This window comes from Sinocyclocheilus rhinocerous, unplaced genomic scaffold, assembly GCF_001515625.1.
Source record: "Sinocyclocheilus rhinocerous isolate Xijiao unplaced genomic scaffold, SAMN03320098_v1.1 scaffold1129, whole genome shotgun sequence".
In the NCBI taxonomy this organism is placed as follows: domain Eukaryota; kingdom Metazoa; phylum Chordata; class Actinopteri; order Cypriniformes; family Cyprinidae; genus Sinocyclocheilus; species Sinocyclocheilus rhinocerous.
Window position 1 is genome coordinate 757,553 of NW_015634513.1, and position 21,154 is coordinate 778,706.

At 38.0% G+C, this 21,154-nt stretch overlaps 1 protein-coding gene across 6 annotated transcripts in view; it reads right to left on the bottom strand.

Annotated features, from left to right (window-relative positions):
* The window catches only part of fbxw7 (F-box and WD repeat domain containing 7), a 236,815-nt gene that overhangs the window by 12,462 nt on the left and 203,199 nt on the right, over positions 1–21,154 (bottom strand). For 5 of the 6 annotated variants that reach the window (XM_016559873.1, XM_016559872.1, XM_016559871.1 and 2 more), the window contains 6 exons: positions 11,915–11,982; positions 9,678–9,816; positions 6,577–6,711; positions 4,773–4,896; positions 4,500–4,636; positions 3,212–3,325 (listed from right to left, as the gene is read on the bottom strand). In XM_016559873.1, coding sequence (XP_016415359.1) covers positions 3,212–3,325; positions 4,500–4,636; positions 4,773–4,896; positions 6,577–6,711; positions 9,678–9,816; positions 11,915–11,982 — 717 coding nt within the window. Of the gene's footprint in view, positions 1–3,211; positions 3,326–4,499; positions 4,637–4,772; positions 4,897–6,576; positions 6,712–9,677; positions 9,817–11,914; positions 11,983–15,645; positions 15,909–21,154 lie in introns of those variants that run through there. The other variant, XM_016559875.1, reaches the window with a different exon arrangement.

Genomic DNA, 21,154 nt, shown 5'->3' on the forward strand with positions numbered 1-21,154 from the left:
CCACTTCTGAAGGTGCTCCTAAATTTTTTAAGAAAAGTAAGCGTAGAGCCCTGAAAAGCTGTTAATCTGGTCTCAGATCAGCAGTGAAGGGCACCTTCTTACCTACACAGAAAGAAACCTGCTGCTTCCAACAGATGGACTGCAGCAAAATGGCCCGTTTGGACAGATTTGTAACTTTTTTTTTTTTTTTGCTTGTGGAAAAGAAGCTAATGACATTTTTCTGTTTTAATCTATTAACTCAAAATGGACTCCAATATAATGAGTGAAAACAGTGAAGGGTGTTTTAATAGGAACGGAGCACTTGTGTGCAAAGGAATTCCAACTATTCTCTCACTATGACATTCTTTGGCCAGCTTTATCCTCAGACAATATCAGAGCAAAGCAAACAAAGAACGGAGAGAAACTTGGACAATGAGACATCCAACCACCATACAAAGAGAAAGCAAACGCTTTCGTTCTTTAGTGAAAATGGAGGTCAAATCGGCAAAAGAAGTGTTTGTGTGAGTATGTGTGTATATGGGGGTTGGTGATGTACAAAATCGGGACCCATGACCCACAGGAGCCTATTTGTCTAGATCTGCTATCGATCCCAACCCAAAAAGGTTTAGTCTCAAGAGGGTGAATATCTGCCTGTGAGCTGCTTACATGAGCTCCTGGGGTTTACAGCACTTAAATGGTGAACTGAAGTGTAGCGAAAGGAAAAAGTAAACAGACCCAAGGTCAAGAAGACAGAGACTGTGTAAGAGAAGCGGAAAGAGATGAACGAAGCAATGAAACAGAAGGGAGGGAGGGCCACATCCATAGATTCAGAGAGGTAATGCAGCCGAAATAACATTTGCGGCTGTGGCCATGAAAACAAGACTGCAGACTGCTAATCAAAAGTGACCGTGTGGTGTGGAAAATGCAAATGTTTAAAAACACAAAAAAGAATGTATATTTGGACGTTATTAATGTACTCAGTTAATAGTTCACAGCTGAGTGAACTACAGGAAGGAATAGAAAGTAGGAAAGAGTACAGTAAAAGAAAAGTAGTCGCACTAAATCCTATTGTCTCCTGCTTCACTGTTCCACTTCCTCTGACAGGCGCTTCAAAGGACACAGCATTTCCTGTTTAATTGGCCACAGTCAGGACTCTCTAAAGCAGTGTTTCCCAACTGGGGTGCCGTCTGTCGAGAGCAGGGGTGCCGTGTAAAAAAATCATTTTTTAATATTTTTAAATTGCTAAAATGTTCAAAAAAGCATATATTATATAATATACATTTCTGATGTCGCCAATAATTAGAGATGCACCGAAATTTCGGCTGCCGAAAATTAGTTCTTCCCTGTTGTACCGAATATCTATACTTTTCAAATTATCACATCAAAGTTAGAAATTCAAATATTGTGACAAAATTAATTTTGTAGGGTGCCACAAGTTTGTTAAAATTTCCAAAGGGTGCCGCGACTAAAAAAAGGTTGGGAAACACTGCTCTAAAGCATTGCATCAGACTTGAGACACTATTCATCCAGCTATATTCTCTTTCATATTAGGGGTGCACAATATACCGGCACCATATCAATTATCGGCTGATTTCAGCAATTAAAAATACATATAATAATAATTTAACTATATTTAAATATTGAATTAAAATAATGTATACATTTAACTACTTTTAGCTATTTAATTCATTTTAGATGTTTATTTTATTAGCCGATATTAAATATTTATCGCCGATATTGGATATTGCGCTTAAGATTACGTCTGCAATCTTTTACAAACGATTTGTTTTTACAAATATTTTTACAACAATAAATAAATTTTTATACATGCATATATTTTTTTTTTCCACGGTAAAATGGTTTGCTCACTCTCTGATTGGCTGAATGCCTGTTTTAGACTTTTTTGAAAGAATTTTGATATAATTCTGCATAACAGAAGCTGATCCAAGCTTTACAAGCATTTTCAAGCTGATGCTTCTTTTCGACAGCTCCGCAAACAGCACTGCATGATGGGAACAAAAAGGCCGCCTGCCATATATGTGGCGATGACCCTAATCATGGCGCATCTGCCATCTGCTACCATGATGTCTCTCATCAGACAGCATGTTACTGCTGAACCAATCATGTCTCTGTTGTGATAAGACGAGAGCCAATCAATGCATGCTAAATTTGATTACAGAAGCTCAAAGGCTGATAACGTTGGGAATGATGAGATCCTCTTCTGTGAAAAGCGGACTAGTGAGAGACACATAGAGGATGGAAAAGAGAAAAATCTAACAAACGTGGAAGATAACGCCTGTGTTAGTATCTGGTATGATAGTGAACATTACAAGGAGAGATTTCATTAGACTCCGGATGAAAATGGAGGTCAGGATGGAAAGGGCAGCGCTGCATGATGAGTGAATCGCACACACATTTTTTACAACTGCCATAAACTTGTAGCACAAGGACCATGTCACAGCATAAGCTTGTGCAATGAATCCTTAAAGTGCACGAGGAGGGGAATGGCAGAGAATGGAGGTGAGAAAGAGAGAGAGAGACAGTCAGCCAGAAAGACATGCTGTTTGTAGTTAGTGCTCATCTCAGCGTTCAATAGAACAGGACTCCTCACGTTCTCACGTGAATAAGTGATGAAGATGGTCATGTGCAGGTTTTCTGGATGAACTGAAATGGTGCTGCTGTACAAGCATGTTCAATGAAAACACACCTCCCATGAGAGAGAGAGTGAGAAGACCGAGAGAATGAGCGGAGGACAGAGAGGAGACAGCTGCACACCTATGTACATGTCAAGATGGATACCTCAAATATCTGAAAACATTTAGAAAATTCAAGCAAAGCCACCAGACATTACAGAAAATCGTTAAAAAGCCAAGTTGCACGATATTTACCGTGACCAATGTATTATTCAGTCATAACTAGGAAAATTAAGTTATCATCTTTTATACAGATAGTGGAATTAAAGGCAATTATTTTAACTGATAATAACAGTGTTAGTATGTACGTGTGAGCCAAATAGATACAGTATTTGATTATTGTGTTTGGCCTCATTTAAAGCAGAATCATCTGCTGTAATTAAAATTCTTACAGCAGATATTCAACAGAATATTTTCTTTAATGTGTGAAAATTCGTGTATTAAAACATTTATATATTATTTATATATTATCTATATCATTATATATTACTCTATAAAGTCCTTCAAATAAATAAAAAATATAAATAAAAAAAACTCACCTTCCCAGTAACAGCAGACCATACTTTGAGTGTGTTGTCGTCTGAGCCGCTCACTATGCGGTTTCCACAGAACTGGAGACAGGTGATGACATGGTCGTCATGGCCTTTCAACACCTGAAAATAGAGGAAAGCCAAGAGAGAAAAAGGAGTAATTACAAAATGAAAAGAAATGCTAGTGTTTCAGTGATGTGCGAGAACGATGTGATGCTGCTGATGTGGCAAATGACACAGCAGCTTTCAATAACATGACAGAGACAAGCAAGAACCGACAGGTTCATGGTCACCATGGCAACAAATGATTTAGGTAAACCACTGCTGTTGCCAGTTGGTCTGGTGCAGCTGAAGCATGTGTACATGGGTAACTGAAGATTCCTATTTTTTGGCACCTAAATGTGCCTTCAAGAGGACTTTTAAGTAGCTCTTTACAGGCTGGTGCAGACAATTTCTTAAACATTTCTGTTCCAAGCTTGTGCCCCAGGTGACAGGTTAATGGGTGTCTCTCAAAAGGAATTCCCAATTAGATGGCCAACAAAGACTATAAAAAGCAATATAAATCAGCTTTAAGCACCAATTCTGCCCAAGTGAGTAAAGTGATTTAATATGATGCCTTACAGTAACAAAGAACTAGGAAAATGAAATGTAGGAAAAATGTATTTGATCACAAATACAGTAAAAACAGTAATATTGTGAAATACTAGAGATTTAAATAATTGTTTCCCTTTTTAATATACTTTTAGATGTAATTTATTTCTGTGATGGCAAAGCTGTATTTTCAGCAGCCATCTTAGACCTCACATGATCAGATATTATTCTAATATTCTGATTTGGTGCTCAAGAAATATTATTATGAATTATGAAAACAGCTGTGCTACTTAATATTTTTGTGGATTATTTTCCATGCCTCGTTGATAAATAGAAAGAACAGGATTTATTTGAAACCGAAATCTTTTGCAGCATTACACATCTGTACTGTCGCTTTTATATAAAAATATAAAATGGAAGAAATCTCACTGACCCCAAACTATTGAATGGCACTGTATATATAGTTTCAATCATATATTTATAAAATAAAGATTAGATTCTATATAAATTTTTTCCCTGGATATTAATACATACTTCTTGTGATGTATCAATGTTTTTGCTATTTGCTGTGCCTTTCAGACTGGGCCTCAATATTGGGAATCTCATTTAAAATGGGTGTATATCTTGAGAAGACCACTTTGTAGGACACTATCAGGGAATGTACTGGTGAATTAGGAGTGAGAATAAGAAGTGAACAACACGCTACCTTGGGTGATTTGAGGTCTCCTCTCCTCCAGTTGGTGTCTATTCTGTGTTGTCTAATGTAGGCACTCTTCCAGGGACTGTGTGTGAACCCTGGCTTGATAACCTTCCTTCTCTTTATGTACAAGGGTTCGTCAATACCTGCAAAACAGTTGTTTTCTATGTTGATGACACTAATGATTCAGTGCATGATATATAACCATATATTAACAATATACATGTGGTTAAGGGATGAATTTCCAAAGTCACAGAGTTTGTGGAAAGCAGTAAAAATCACCTTCTTCTTTGCATTTTTCCCTCCATAGCAGGTTGTCCTCTGCTAGAATGCGCCAGTAACGACACGTCTGAGCTGCCTGAAGCAGATCCTTTGGCTCCAGAAATGACAACACGTGTAAGGCCAACTACAACACAAGACAGACAGACAGAGTCAGACATCAGGAGAAGGTGAGGATAGGAAAAAGTAGGCTACAACGGGATAATTTAGACCAATTAACCGTATTAATTTAAGGTCTTCACTTGATCACAAGTAGAGTGACAAAGTACAGATTTTGTTCTGTTCTCCCATTTTCAAGAGCGCTGCAATTGGCAAAGACCTCAGACAGAGCATGTCCAAACAGTTCCACCATTCCTTATGCAATCTAACATGAAGGTTGCAGCCTGAGATTCCACAGTGTGTACAGTATTAGCCTAGAGGAGCTTTTTCCACAATCTGCTTCAATCAGGCAGACAGACACACCCTGAATACTACTGCACTGACACAGAAGAAAAACAACCTGATGGGGAGGAGAGCCAGGAAAGAGGGAGACAAGATGACAGGTGATGGAGAACAAGAAAGGCAAGCTGAAGCCGTGACAGGAAGAAGAGAGGATGAAAGGCAGAGAGGGCTGCTGTTAAAGAAAGAAAAAAGCAGAGAAGGGGATGGGGATGGGGATGGGGAAGTTTCCTCTCTATATTCCTGAATAGCAGCTGAGAGAGTTGTAATATCTCTCTGAAGAGGTGTAAGAGAGGACATCCCTGTCAAATGAACTCCAGCACTTACTGTGCTCTAAAACCACCCTGTCAAATATCAGAGCCATAAAGTGCAAGACTGTGTTAAAATAAAAATTAAGAGAAATGAAAAGGTCCTTTTCAAGATCTGGGCTTTAGTAGATTCATAGTGAAATGTACGAGTTTTAGAAAATAAATAAGAATGAAGGTCCATTCCTAAAACTAACCTATAAATGATATTGTACAAATACATACAAATTAGCAAACAATTTGCCAAAACGAAACATTTTTCAAAAACAAACATTTTTCAGCAGCCTTGGTTCCAGAAGCATTTTTCTTATTCATTTTCCATTTTTATTTACTAAAGAGATATAAGCCATGAACCAACCAACGAGCTGCAAGGTGAATCACAACATTACAAATTTTGATTTGAAGGGGGAAAAAATGTGAAAAGGTACAAGACAGCGAACTTAAAGACTGTAATGAGGTAAAGAACTACAATCCCATGAAGTAGTGTGGATGACAAGCAATTAAAAAAAGATATATAAAAATCTATTTAAAAATGTTAGATTATATATAAAAAAACCTATCTATTTTACATCAATGTCAAAAAATTTGCATCTATACACAAATGAGTGGGCATTAAAGTGTTCTTTTGGTGTAATTTTATTTTATGCTTTTCATAAATTATTTGTAGAATTATGGGTAATGTAGTTTTTCATCAGGAATTCCACTGTTAGACATGATTATTAAAAAATAAATAAATACATTGATATTATGCAGGTTAACGGCTTCAACAAAAGCATTCTTTAACAACCTCTTCACTCAGAGTAGGTATGAATTTAGCGGTTTGCAAGTTATCATTAAAAATCAGTTGCACTCTATTGGATACAAATTTGTCTTAATCTGGACATATCTAATCTGATTGACTATGCAACTTCTATTCAACTTCTTCTACTTTAAACTACTTGCCTAAGTTTGCGATGTTAGTAGCATCTAAACGTTGAAAGATAATCAGTGTTTTGTTTTCATTAACTTCATGAAGTTTCTGAATCTTAAGATGACGGTGTGAGTGATTTTATATATAAATTTACCTCTCTGGGCAGGAGTGAGATGAAGTCTCTCTGAAACTGTGGTTCGATCACCTGCATCATGTGTTTCACCTGCGTGGGCTCACAGCTGTCAATCAACTCATCCAGCGCAAGCAGCTTCTCTGGGCCACTCCAGCTCTGTTAACACACATCAGCACATATGTTACCAAGAACACAAAGAATGTGCACATCCAAGAGCCATCAATTTCCATTTAGAGCTTTAGATTTACATTTTAATTAGGACTGGCGATGCTTTTTCGCTGGCTATACAGCAGCAACTTCTGGCATGAGCGTAACCATGAAGGTTCTCGTAAGTCAAATGGATCAGACTTCGCATCTTGGGGCTGTTGGAAAATTCCCAGGGTTCGTTCTCCTAAAATTAAGCTGCGGTCAACTTCATCCAGTTGAATAAAATGTTTCGCTGATCTCATGGTGCTCAGAACTTAATTCGCTCTCAGTGAGGACGCGCTGCACCGGAGAGATTGTGCCAAAGTCATTCCGCTCTGAAGCGCATCAAATGAGAGAGGAGGATTGCTCAGGGATGTTTATGATGGAAGAGGGATGTACAGAAGAGGACTATGGGGAGGCAAAGCACCCGTAATTTACTGCTGAAACGCTTCAGCTGGGGGAACTCGGCGTTGTTGTCACAGGCGGGTTTATGTCTATATATGTTTATGCAAGGATAACTGCCTCTTTTAACAGCTCAAAATAATAAGACAACATTATACAGTTGAGGGAAAATCAGATTGAAATGTTCAATTCTGTCGATTCTTTAATTGAAGCCAACAAATTAAACTAAGCAAAAGACACACAGGCTTCCCAAACTTAATTAATGAATTTCCATTACTTTTCAAAGACATTGTCATTTGTGATTACTTGATAAGGATTTTTAAAAATAATTTAATAGATAATGCACTTACAAAGAGCAAGTTTAGACAATTTAAGCAAGTTTAATAATAATAATAATAATAATAATAATAATAAGTATTATTATTTTATATACACTACCATTCAAAGGTTTGGAAAACATTGTGAAAAATATTTTTAGTCTAATAAATACTGTTATTCTTTCTATTATTCAAAAAATAGTTTCTCTATTAATCAAAATATCAAAATATGCATATTCTTTTTTCCATCCCCAAGCAAAACTAGAGACAAAAATAATAATTGTAGACAGTTCCAAGACATTAAGGTTGTTTTTCTTTTCCAAAATCACATATTTAACATTCATTGCCAGAGCTCCATGTATACAACATGACAAGGTTGCAATCTAGTGCCAGACTTCAACCCTGAACACACAGAACTGCCACTAAGATATATCACCACACAGGCTTCCACTGTAGAATGCAGTAATGAGACATTTAATGTGAATCACGTAAGCGATAGTGAAGCTGCTGACTCATAGGGATCCGCGGTGTCATTTGCACCTCCTGAAATAAGCCTTACAATAACTCAGGACAGAAACAAGCAACTCAACAAGCACTGACTGAGCAAACAAGCAAAACAGTTTCTGAACCCATTGGCATAATTGTGTAGACAGACCACTACTGAAAGGATGTTGTACCTGACTGTTGATTCTGTCTGAGACAGCATCTCACAACTCACCTTTGACGTCATAAAGGATTACGTGCACACTTTTATTAAAGGATCTTTTGAGTAAATGGAAATCTAGCATAACACTCAAAATTAATTCGGAAGAAGCAAGAACATATCTTGGGCGAAACTTTACTCATTAGGTGAAAGCTTCTTCATCCTTTCAGTCAACACAGGTATCTGTGATTTCATGCCAGAGCAGCTTCGTTAAGCCCGAGGACTGATCAAGCCTGTAATTATCTGCAAGGCAGAGCAAACACCGACTAAGGTGGAGCCTCTGCTTTCTGTTGAGGCTTGAATTGTTATTCTAGTAAGAGGGATATGACATGATGATATGAAGATCTAAATAGTTCCAAACTTGTGGCATAATGGCCACATGTGTTCAAATATCAAGTATAGATTCAGTCAGATGATGATCTAAGTAACAAAAGTATTTAATACATTAAAACCAGACTACAGCAAAAGTTATGGTCCTCAGCAGAAGCTCTGCACATGACATGCAAACGAGGAATGAGGAAACAATAAGTAATGGGGTTTCTGAACCCATTGGCATAATTGTGTAGACAGACCACTACTGAAAGGATGTTGTACCTGACTGTTGATTCTGTCTGAGACAGCATCTCACAACTCACCTTTGACGTCATAAAGGATTACGTGCACACTTTTATTAAAGGATCTTTTGAGTAAATGGAAATCTAGCATAACACTCAAAATTAATTCGGAAGAAGCAAGAACATATCTTGGGCGAAACTTTACTCATTAGGTGAAAGCTTCTTCATCCTTTCAGTCAACACAGGTATCTGTGATTTCATGCCAGAGCAGCTTCGTTAAGCCCGAGGACTGATCAAGCCTGTAATTATCTGCAAGGCAGAGCAAACACCGACTAAGGTGGAGCCTCTGCTTTCTGTTGAGGCTTGAATTGTTATTCTAGTAAGAGGGATATGACATGATGATATGAAGATCTAAATAGTTCCAAACTTGTGGCATAATGGCCACATGTGTTCAAATATCAAGTATAGATTCAGTCAGATGATGATCTAAGTAACAAAAGTATTTAATACATTAAAACCAGACTACAGCAAAAGTTATGGTCCTCAGCAGAAGCTCTGCACATGACATGCAAACGAGGAATGAGGAAACAATAAGTAATGGATACAAATTCTCAATTCATGGCCACAATATCTTGCTTACCCCTTGTTTCCCCTGCATGTGACACATGGGACTCTTTAGTAATTGTAATAAAGGCTCATTATAAGCGCAAACAATCTGATTGTACATTTTGTTCTGACTGCCACATTTGAAGCTGCTGTACAATAGCCGATATATGCACATCTGTGATTTAAATTCTATATTAATGCTTGGTGAACTTTATATAATGTTCACTGATAACCATAAACAGGCTACAGTTAGGCTAAGTTAAGTTAATTTAACCATGAATTATTCTGTTAAGTTAATAAATTAATCTGGAAAGTCTGGTCACAAACGGAATCAAATAGTTTGGTTGAACTCACCTGAAAGGTGCGGAGCCACTCCTGCAGGCCTGTAGGGGGCTGGATGGATGTGATACGTCGTCTCTGCTGACCCTGCCCATTGACTGCTCGAATGTCCCTAAACGTGGTGGGGGTGGCTGGATACGGCAGTCCTGTGGGACTGTTCGGTGAGGGTAAGGGAGAGAAGGATGAGAACGAATTAGACGTCAAGAGTGGGAAAGAGACAAAAGATTTAAAACACATTAAATGAAACTAAAACAAAAACAAAAATATTCTAAGGGCATTCTGGTGAGACATCTCTGACAGGAGACATCTGTATTGTGGTAATTCAAGAATATGGTGCAAGCCTGTCGTTTATGGAAGATTTCAAAACAAAATGGTTCTGTGGATGAAGCTACTATGGAAATCTGAGGCTTTATTTCAGAACAATAGCTTGAGAATTACAGCACAAACCAAAGTGGTGAGTTAGACTGAATCTGTGCCAGATGAGCACTACAGTCCACTCGAGCCGCTGTTGTGGTCCAAACAAAAGATTTAAAACACATTAAATGAAACAAAAACAAAAATATTCTAAGGACATTCTGGTGAGACATCTCTGACAGGAGACATCTGTATTGTGGTAATTCAAGAATATGGTGCAAGCCTGTCGTTTATGGAAGATTTCAAAACAAAATGGTTCTGTGGATGAAGCTACTATGGAAATCTGAGGCTTTATTTCAGAACAATAGCTTGAGAATTACAGCACAAACCAAAGTGGTGAGTTAGACTGAATCTGTGCCAGATGAGCACTACAGTCCACTCGAGCCGCTGTTGTGGTCCAACATTAGACAACATGACCATTTACTTCAGCCTCAGAACTCAATCAGGCAGCATGATTTTATTCAGCCACCTGCTCCAAACCGATTCATTCAGATGTTTATCTTCATCTTTGTTTCATTCATGGAAACCCTTTTCTGTTTACTTTTTACACTTTTTTTTAGAGTCCATCTAAAACATGCTCAAAAGCATTTAATGTATGCAAACTATTAAGAACTGAAGCACATTTCCTTTTCCACTTGTGGTGAGAAAGGGACACAGAGAGTTGTCCCATGTCAGCAGTCCTTACAGCACTTCTGTGTCTCTGGGGCCATACACTAACACCAAAAAGACGATTCAGCACTGTTTCCTTGCATTCTGCTTACCTACGGATACCTTCTCCGGTGCAAGAAATGCTCAGATGAGAAGGAGAGAGGGAAGAGTGCAGGCGAGCACGTAGTGAGGTCCGTTTCATAATGGATTCATATTTAATGGGATTTGAGACCAAGATGCTTCAATTACCCAGCGCGCAACTGCCGCCTGGTTGGTCGTGTACTGTTCTAATATGAACCATGAGAACACCTGCGTCTTGAGAATAAGGCATGAATAATCGTCAGAGTTGACTGCTGATCTTTTATCATAATTTCTCCCACCTTACTTTTTATTAGCATCTTAGCGTTTCCATCCAGCATTTTTTGTGATATATTAAAAAATTGTGGATGGAAACCAGGCTAATGGGGGATTATAAAACATTAAAATAAATATACACTACTCTTGCAAAGTTTGGGATCAATAACATTTTTTAATGTTGTGAAAAAAATCTCTTATGCTCAACAAGGCTGTATTTATTTGATCAAAAATACACTCAAAAACAGTAATACTGTGAAATATTATTACAATTTAACAATTTACTATTTTAACATATTTAAAGAAAATAATTTATTCATGTGATGTAAAAGCTGAAGCAGCCATTACATATTGCTGATTTGGTGCAATATATTAAATACTGGAAAAAGGTTGTGCTACTTGTTTTTATAGAAATCGTTACACACTTTTTTGCCCTGTGACTTTTCTGTGATTTTTCTTTTTTTTTTAAATTCACTTGTAATCAATTTAATGCATCCTGGTATTTCTATTTTTTTTTAATTACATTTAATTTAATTAAAATCTTAAATCTTCAATTTTATTTAATAAATAAAATATTTTTTAATAAACAAATAAATTAAAAATAATAAAAAAATACATTTAATTTAATTAAAATCTTAAATCTTCAATTTTATTTAATAAATAAAATAATTTTGTAATAAACAAATAAATAAAAAATAATACAAAATAATCCATAAAGAGGGATATATCTCATACAACTCTGTTACTGTTCTAAAAGGTAGATGTGACCAATAAAATTGAATGCAACACAGGCTAAAACATTTTGCTGGTTTCAGGTAAGTTGGCAAAAGATTTACCTTGGACAGGGCTTTTTTCCTGAAGGGAAAGGTCGAACCTCGGGGCCATGGTCCAACTTCCTCTTCATCTGCAACAAAGAGCAGGGAGAGTGCTGGTTAGTTTGGGTTCACAGAGGACAAAACAATAATGACAGCACAAACAACAAGCAAAGCAAGTTGACAGTAATGAGAGGGTGGATGTCCAAGAAATATTTCTAAAACATTCCTCAACCAGTTTCAAACCACCTGCTACTGATCCACCTGTGTTCTTTCCTGTGTTAAGAGGTGACTGAGCGAGTGGGTATTGTACTAGAGAGTGTGTTGGGTATTGTGCTAGTTCTCTCACCACCAAATGTAGGCCAAAGGAAGGAAGGTCATGTCCACTTTATAGTGACATGGCACAGAAAAGATAAAGTCTGACAGCTGATGCTAACGCTTGTCATGTGAGTCTTCAAAGAGGTGTATGTGGTAAACACACACCCCTCATAGGAGTTGGAAAGGGGAGCACATACACACAGACACACATCTGTGTGGGCGTGACAGGCACTGTGCTTTCACAACAGTCTAAATTTATATGGGCATAAAGGAGAAAAAAGAGCCACCCTCCTATGCTTCACTGTCTCTTTCTATGTCACCCACCCTCCAAACACAGGCTGAAATGGCTCTGGTTTTGCTGCATAGTTGGTGCCTGGCTACGGAGCATCTACTCTGGAAAAACAAGGGTTCAGTGTCCTCAACACAATGAAGTCCAAAACACATTTGAATAAAACTATTTTAGGAGGGTATAGGGCTGCCAGTGAATCTGTGTAGTTCACTTTCAGGGAGAGCTCAGTGATAGACTCAGAGTTATGAATCATTGTGCCCTGCCAAGGGTTTGTAAGCACAAATTAAGAGTGATGAGTAAAGACTTTCACTACTAAATTAAGTCCATACCGTTTACTATGCAGTTATGCATCATGGTAATTAACAGGTCTGAAATGATATTCAAATTACGATTCAAATCTTAAAATGGACATTAATTTTTTATTTTCTATTGCATGATGTGATGCCTAAATTCACCTGTAGCATTTTGAAACACTGACTCCATAGTATTTTATTTTTATATAAGCAATATACTTTTTTTTTATGCCATTTATCAGTTATTGGCCATAAAAATAATCACTGATGTATCACTATCAGTGACAATTTTAATATTAATGCATTCCTAGTTTTTCTTAAAGCATTCATGACATTTCATGGAATTATGCATGTAAACGTGTTCACGGTTGACCTTTTTGTGGTCAATTTAGAGTTTTGTCCTACAGTAAAAATTACATTCATTGGCCTTGATATTCAAATGAAACCAATAAAACACTCGCATGATCACATTTGCAGCAATTGATCTAATGTCAGAGGAGCCAGGTGTTTGATACACTTGAGTGAGGTCGAGCTGAAAGGTGTGTCTGATAATGAAGCTCGGTATGGATTTCTGAAGGGACCACACTCTGTGAGATTCACAGTAAATGAGGGCCGGAGAGAGAAAAAAACAGCCAAAAACCCCCCACAGATTAAGTACAACAGAAACGTCCATAAATTGTGGAAATAAGACCAAATCTAATTAAATCACAAAAATAATTTGATTCAATGTATACAGTCTAGTCTTTTTCAGAACATAGTCCCATTTATTTATTAACCCCCTCCAAATCAAGTTTGTTTTACAGGCCAGCTTGGCAAGGATCAGTTTAGACTGAACAGCCAGTGATCTCACTGCAAAGGTAGTCCAACAGATAGGACAGGCAGGGTGTGTGTGTAAACACGTATGAATGAAGATAAGATAGTAAAAAGATGGCATGACACTGAAGATGCATGAAACTGTATGCCTGTAGCGGTGTGTGTTCAAGAGCATTGAGATTCTCTCACATTACTCCACAAGAATGCGCAACAAAACACGCAGGCAATGCCACACGTGCTAATCACTGCTAATAGCTAAACCTGTCTAGCCTACTTGGTAAAAAGCACTTAACACAAAATAGCATGAACTAAGTAAAAGCATTCATTTGCTTAGTTATACATTCATTTCACTGAGTGGATTAGACTGTCGCTTCTCTCTTGGGTTCACAGCAAGAGCCATCTGATTTTAGATGAGTCACTGTGTAATCATTCTCCATGTCTGACACCACAGTGCAGAAATGGCTTGGTCTGTGGTTAACAGGAATGCCTGTGTTCATGCAAACCGGTGCAGTCTTGGCAAATAACCTGTTTTAGTGAATAAATCCTGTGATCTATGAATGAATAACCTTGCTATGGATTTCAGAAGCTTCTTAGATTGGTAATGACTACATATTTAGACTATGCAAGAGTGCTGTGCTTCACAAATACAACCCAGTCAAATACAAATACAGCAGTCATGAATTACTAGAAGTCAAAACTTGAGTATCATGAAGGTTAGGGATGAAATCACATGATCCATTCTCACATTTTGTCCATCTAAGAACATCAAACATCCTTAACGAGCTTCGTTTTTATAAGCAAACAATTAACGAGATTGCCTGGAGCATCCTTCAACATCACTGTACTTCACTCGATGTTGTTCTGATCTGTTCAGGACACCCCGAAAACTGCAGTGACAGCGAGCTTCTGATAAGCTCTCCGCTTTAAACGCTCATTTCACTCAAATTTACAATCATAACGTGTGAGTTTTCGGGACAGATGTGGCTCTGTTTCCTCCGTCAAATGCAATGACACAGTAACCCAATCATTGTGGTCTGATGCCGCCAGGCAGTTGAGAATATACACACCCTTCAACAGGCAGCACAGAAACTGATGCTTTACCACACTGACACGACTCAAAATAATTACAAAATCATTCACATAGCACAACACTGAAGCTATAGGACATTCGTGACTGTACGTTCCATGTTAACATGACCACAATAACAGTGAGAGAGTGCAGATACTGTTTCTGCTCTATACCACCCTACATGACTGCAAAGCACAAATTAATATTACCAACAGGTTTACTTTGAATGGTGCAGTAAAATGAGTATCAAATAAGATAGCATCATACTCATTTGAACTATAAAATAAGAGTCAAGCAGTTAACTCTTATAAGATCAAATAAATCATCTATACAAGTACACAAGATTAGGATGGATGCGGTGATGGTGAGATGCGTGGGGATGGATAGATATGTATGATGTAGGGATCGGAGGTGCAGTGTGTGTGTGTGTGTGTGTGTGTGTGTAAGGATGGGCAGATGGTAGAGAAATAGTGATGGAGCCTCTGTTCTCCAAACCCGTTCCATATTTAAGCGCATCACATCCTTTTCTACATATGAGGTTCTTGTCAAGAAGACTCAAAGTAGGTTCACGTGAATGAATATCGCGAAAGGTGATTCTCTATGTCAGCTGGAGATTTTTCCGCAGTGGCCGTATATAAGAACAGTCGCATATTTCACCGACGCACCCTTAAAGACGAGCACCGAGGTCGTGTACGCGTTCAGAGCGCGACGCGACAAACTCGAACGCTGGCATAATAATCAACCAAGATGTGTACATTACACTCGCGCGCATCTTATTTGAATATTACACATCGCGCTGTGCGAAACGACATCGCAGGCTCGCAGTGTACGCCGCTTCTTTAATTTATAATGGGAGCGTTGCTGTCGCGTCAGGGCTGATGGGGTATTAAAGCGAGCCCCCCAAGAGAAGGCGGATGGCTGTATGTATATAAAAGCCGCAGTGCACCCAACACGAATAACGGCGTGTACTCACTTTATAGAAGATCATCTTTAAAGTGCCGTAGAAACCCATGGTGATGGTGATGACGATAATCCGGCTGTGATTCACTGAGAGTCGATTAAGAATTTATGGAAATATATCTAAGTGATAAGGGCTCTATTAATCCCGGATAGATCCGACAGGGACATACTCGTCCACGGACGGATGCATATGAAGCCGAACAGAAGAACCCAACGACTCGCCCCGTCTGTCTCATTGACCGTCCTCTGAGCGGACTGACTGAGCGAACAGAAGGAGAGAGACGGGAGGAGAGAGAGAGAGAGAGAGAGAGAGAGAACGAGACCCTGCCGTCTTCAGAGCCTCCCCTCTTCCTGACACCCAGCACAAAAACCTGGACTTTCTATTTCTTTCTATTAGTAGGGACTGGAGTCATATAATATTATTTTAAATGATGTTTCTACATAGTAAAGCACTCAAGATTTTGTGAAATATATCTAGAAATCTTTTGAACACATATACATACCACACACACACACATATATATTGAAGTGAAAGATCACTTTGAATGGGTTTATTGGCAACTGTATATTATTCCATGTTGCAATGCTGCTTCTGAAATACACGGACATGAAATTAATTCATTGCATGAGAAGACAAGAGATTTAGAAGAGACTAGAGTTTTGAAGGGAGAAAAAAATCTCAGCTTTGAGTCTTGATGAACATGGTGTTTCTTTTGTAATAATGACTGGCTGGTGGTACACTATCCTGCTTATTACACGGCTGCTTAAATAAATGGACATAAAATATTGATTTGAGTTGAAATTAATTGATTAGCTTACTTGTAGAGAAAGCGGCGAGACATAACACAAGCACTGTCATGTAGGAAACAGATTTCCAATTGAGCAGGTCAGTTACACAGCATTGTCCTAGACAACTGTCATTATTCAGAATATTTGACCTCTGAATTCTGCGACCGACAAATCGGAATCAAGTATTCCAGGGAGCCATGCAATAATTGTGTTACATTATTAACAAAACAAAAATGGACAGAAATGAATTGCTGGCTCTCATGGGGATTCAATGGGAGCACACAAAGGGATCAGATGACAGGTTTTCTGCAGATGAGGAAGTGAATGGTGCAGCTCAGTGAACAGAGATGTGCATGCAGCCAGAGGACGAAAGTGGAAGAGCTTGAGATTATATTCAACCGAAACCGGGTGGTGCACGCCTTCCACTTGTTGCGGTTCCTGAGCCCGCCCCATAGCTACTGAAGACGATTGCCGGCCCCTCCCCGTGTTATTTCCATCAGACTGAGCAGGTGGTATTTGGCACTCGGGGTGGTTTTTTGTGTGGACTGCATGATTAAAGATCGCCCAAGCATAGACAGACATACAAGGGTTGTGTAAAAAATAATTAATATATTTAAAGTAATATATATATATATATATATATATATATATTGAAATACACAGAGGTGTGCCATTTAGTGAGCAGTGGAGTAGAACCAGAACAAATAAGTCATGCAATTACACTGAAATAACTGTTGAAAACAAGCAGCAAACTAGTGAAGAAATTTCTGTAACACTTTACAATACCGTTCCAGTACATTAGTTACTAACAATGAAAAATAACTCTATAGCATTTATTATTCTTAGTTAATGTTAATTTAAACATTTACCAATACATTATTGAAGTCAAAAGTGGTATCTGTTAATATTTAATGGACCTGAGGTAACATGAACTAACAATGAATGGCAGGATTTTAATTAGCTAACATTAACAAAGATTAATACTGTAACCAATGTATTGCTCATGAACTATAACTATAAGCAACATTAACTAATGGGAACTTGCTGCAGTGTTACCAACAATTCTGTTTGCCTACTAACACCAAGTGACAAAAAAGGTTCCCTACAAATCAGATACATGCCTGTGGGGCTCTCGTTTACTTACAAGATTTCATGATCATTTTGAAAAAATCCCACTAAAGATAAAGGAGGTCACATAAGGAGGTGACTGCTCTCATTTGTGTTGTTCCTGTGACTCACGGAACAAGTCGAGACATGTCCCACAGACACCTCAGTGATGCCTATACTGAACCACCCTGACTGCCTTTTAAGAAAAGGGGGTCATGATACGTTAAATTGTGTCCTTTAACACTCATAAACTATACTTTCATGACACAAATTCAGATTTGACTTAGTTTAATAGCATATAACTTGTTTCAAATGTATTAAAGGGTTACTCCACCCCAAAATGAAAATTGTCATTAATTACTCACCCTCATGTCGTTCCAAACCCGTAAGACCTCCGTTCATCTTCAGAACACAAATTAAGATATTTTTGATGCATTCTGAGAGCTCTCTGACCCTCCCATAGACAGCAAGGGTACTACCACGATCAACGTCCAGAAACGTAGCAAGAAGATCGGTAAATTAATCCATGTGACATCAGGGGTTCAACAATTCATCTCCTCCGTGTCACCCTAGCGACATTTTGTAGAGTATCCACTGAACATAAACAGCGTATGCTGTTCTGTGTCAGCCGCACCTCGTGGATATGTTGTTTTAGTTCAAATCTAAGCGTAAATAAACGTAGAAAACGTATCCGAATTGTTGAATAAAGTCGCTATTTTTTGTTTTCTTTGCGTACAAAAAGTATCCTCGTAGCTTCGTAAAATTACAGTTGAACCCCTGATGTCACATGGATTATTTTAACGATCTCCTTGCTACGTTTCTGGACGTTGATCATGTTACTTACATTGCTGTCTATGGGAGGGTCAGAGATCTCTCAGAATGCATTAAAAATATCTTAATTTGTGTTCTGAAGATGAATGGAGGTCTTACGGTTTTGGAATGACATGAGGGTGAGTAATTAATGACAAAATTTTCATTTTGGGGTGGAGTAACCCTTTAAGTACGACTGAAGTTACTTTCCTGATGTACTATAATTATGTCCAATAAGTATTTTTTGCAAACAAATTACTAATTGACTAAAAGTCTAATGACTAATCCTATACAATGCAGTTTCAGTAAAAGTCAACCAATTTAAAACTCATTAGACAAAAGACAGATCCATTGCGTCAGACAAACTGAGAAAAAACAGTCACTGAAGCTTTACAGCACACAAACACCCCAAGTTTCTGTGTCATGGCTTTTGTTCAGAGGTAACAAGCCATGTCATCCATCTATAAGCACAGAACAGCCATGATCAACCAGACAGAAGTTGCCATGCTTCAAACCCAACCATTTCATTACACTACCAAAATGGGTTTAGATCAAACAAACCGGCAAGTGTGATAAAGCCAGACTAAACAAACCTCAAGGGATTGTGGTTGGTGTTACAATGCACATTAAAGCCTAATCAAGGCAAATGAAAAGTGGGAATGTATCAAGGAAGTGTTAGCAAATGTGATCTCTGCCATTTGCCTGACATTTATTAGAAAGGAAACAGAACAGGATTAATAGGGCATCTACTTGTGAAACAATCAGCATGGCATCAAACACCTCCTATTGACCACCAGAGGCTAGGTGTAATAACAAACAACACCAAACTACTTTAAGACTGATTCTCAGAAAAATCCGTTTAGGGTATAACATTGTTGCCTCATCCTGATAATGAAAGTGCAGGCGTACAAAATTGTATTAATAAAATTTGTTTACAATGTGTGTGGTTGCTCAGCATTGCGAGCAGTGAGAAAATGCTTAAAAAGAAGGTACAGTAAGTACTGGAAAACAACACTTGTGCGTTTTAACTTGCCAGGTTCCTTAGATTGTTCTCTTTGCACTTAAAAATATAAATAAATAAAAAACAGAGTTAATATTTTCAGCTGCAGCGATACTGTATTCTGCAGGGAGGGGACCACACTGAGTTACTGCGACCAAGCGTTAGGGACAAAATTGCACCTGTCAAAAGTTTCCAAGCAATTTGGTGATGAATTGCAAGGAAAAACTCTTCATCTTACACAGGTTCCAATGAATCTTTGTCCTGTAGTCAATGAAACTGGAGAGCAAGTGAGCATCTATAAGGAGCCGTTACGCCAATAACATTGGCAACAAGGCCTGTATGAAATGGCGAGCAATTGTATTGGGGTGAACTTGGGATATTTCTTTGAGTAACACTTTTCTCTGTCCTTTACCAATTGCAAACACTGTTTTTTTGGTTGGAATAGACCTTTATCACACTTCCTATATCCGGTAAGTGAAGCAGTGTATCGCCACTTCCGGTCCCATCACAACGCAATCAAAACTAATGGGAGAATCCTCTCTTTCGCCGGTGTTACTGCAGGGTACCTGGCTGCTTTAAATCTAAACAACGACACACTGCCTCAGTTTTCACGATTTCCTGACACAACACGGATGAGATGCGTGGGATGAATTAAGGTCCTTCTAAAATATTACGCGGGAGCATGTTCGCGTGGAGTATGCATTGCGAAACTGAAGATGTTTAGGCCTACGTCTCATATCACCTGCTGAAATGTTCCTATTAATACATTTCCCTTCCAAATGTGCATTCTGAATAAATACATTTCTTTCCCAACTAACCTGCTGCAGTCAAGTTCGTCTTCTCATTAACAATGTTTTTCTCTTACTGATCATATTTCATACCAGTTTACATTTTTTAAATGAATGAGACTGATAAACACCCTTACAAAAATTAACCATGTTTTTTATTTTATTTTATTTTTTCCGCGTACTGATTTCCATTTGTATCGCCACAGTTTTGCTACACATACCATGGCTAATTTTCATAAGAGCAGTATTAAAATAGATGAATGAATGCGCAGACGCTGCCTTAAAGGGGTCATAGGATGCCCATTTTCCACAAGTTGATATGATTCTTTGGGGTCTTAATGAAAAGTCTGTAACATAGTTTGGTTAAAATTTCTCAATGGTAGTGTAAAAAAACACCTTTTTTACTGTTGAACATTTTGGCTAATTAATCTTAAACAGTATAAATGCGTTGACAGCGTGCCTTAATTAATTAAGAATTTTGGCATAAATATGTGAATTACGTACAGTGAAATGACTGTGAACGAAAAATGACAATAATGAATAAAATTTTATACAAATGTATAAATATGTTAATTCTGATCTTATTCATCAGGTCTCACACACACTGCAGCACTGTGTGGTGAAATCATTACGCACGTTTACGAGCCACGGCTTTCTCAGTTTGGCTTACGGTGGATTAAAATTATAAGTTCCGTTGAGTTTGGAAAATTCTGTACACGGTAATCATAAGAATATCTCTTCGCCTGTCTCTGAAAATGTCCGGATTTTGAAATCATCAGGCAGATGCCCATTTTAACAGGCTTTTATTCAACTAGGTGATTACAGCACATTGAAAAATATACATAACCAGAAGAATTGATACACTGCTTTGACAAGCTCTTCCGATGTTCAATTCCGGTGCGATAAAGGTCCATTCTTCTAAAAACACAGGTGTGATGATGACTCATCTCTCGACTGTTAGAACATCACTATGGCAACCCCTAAACAAACTGGAGCGTGTATGTATGTATGTGTGTGTGTGTGTGTGT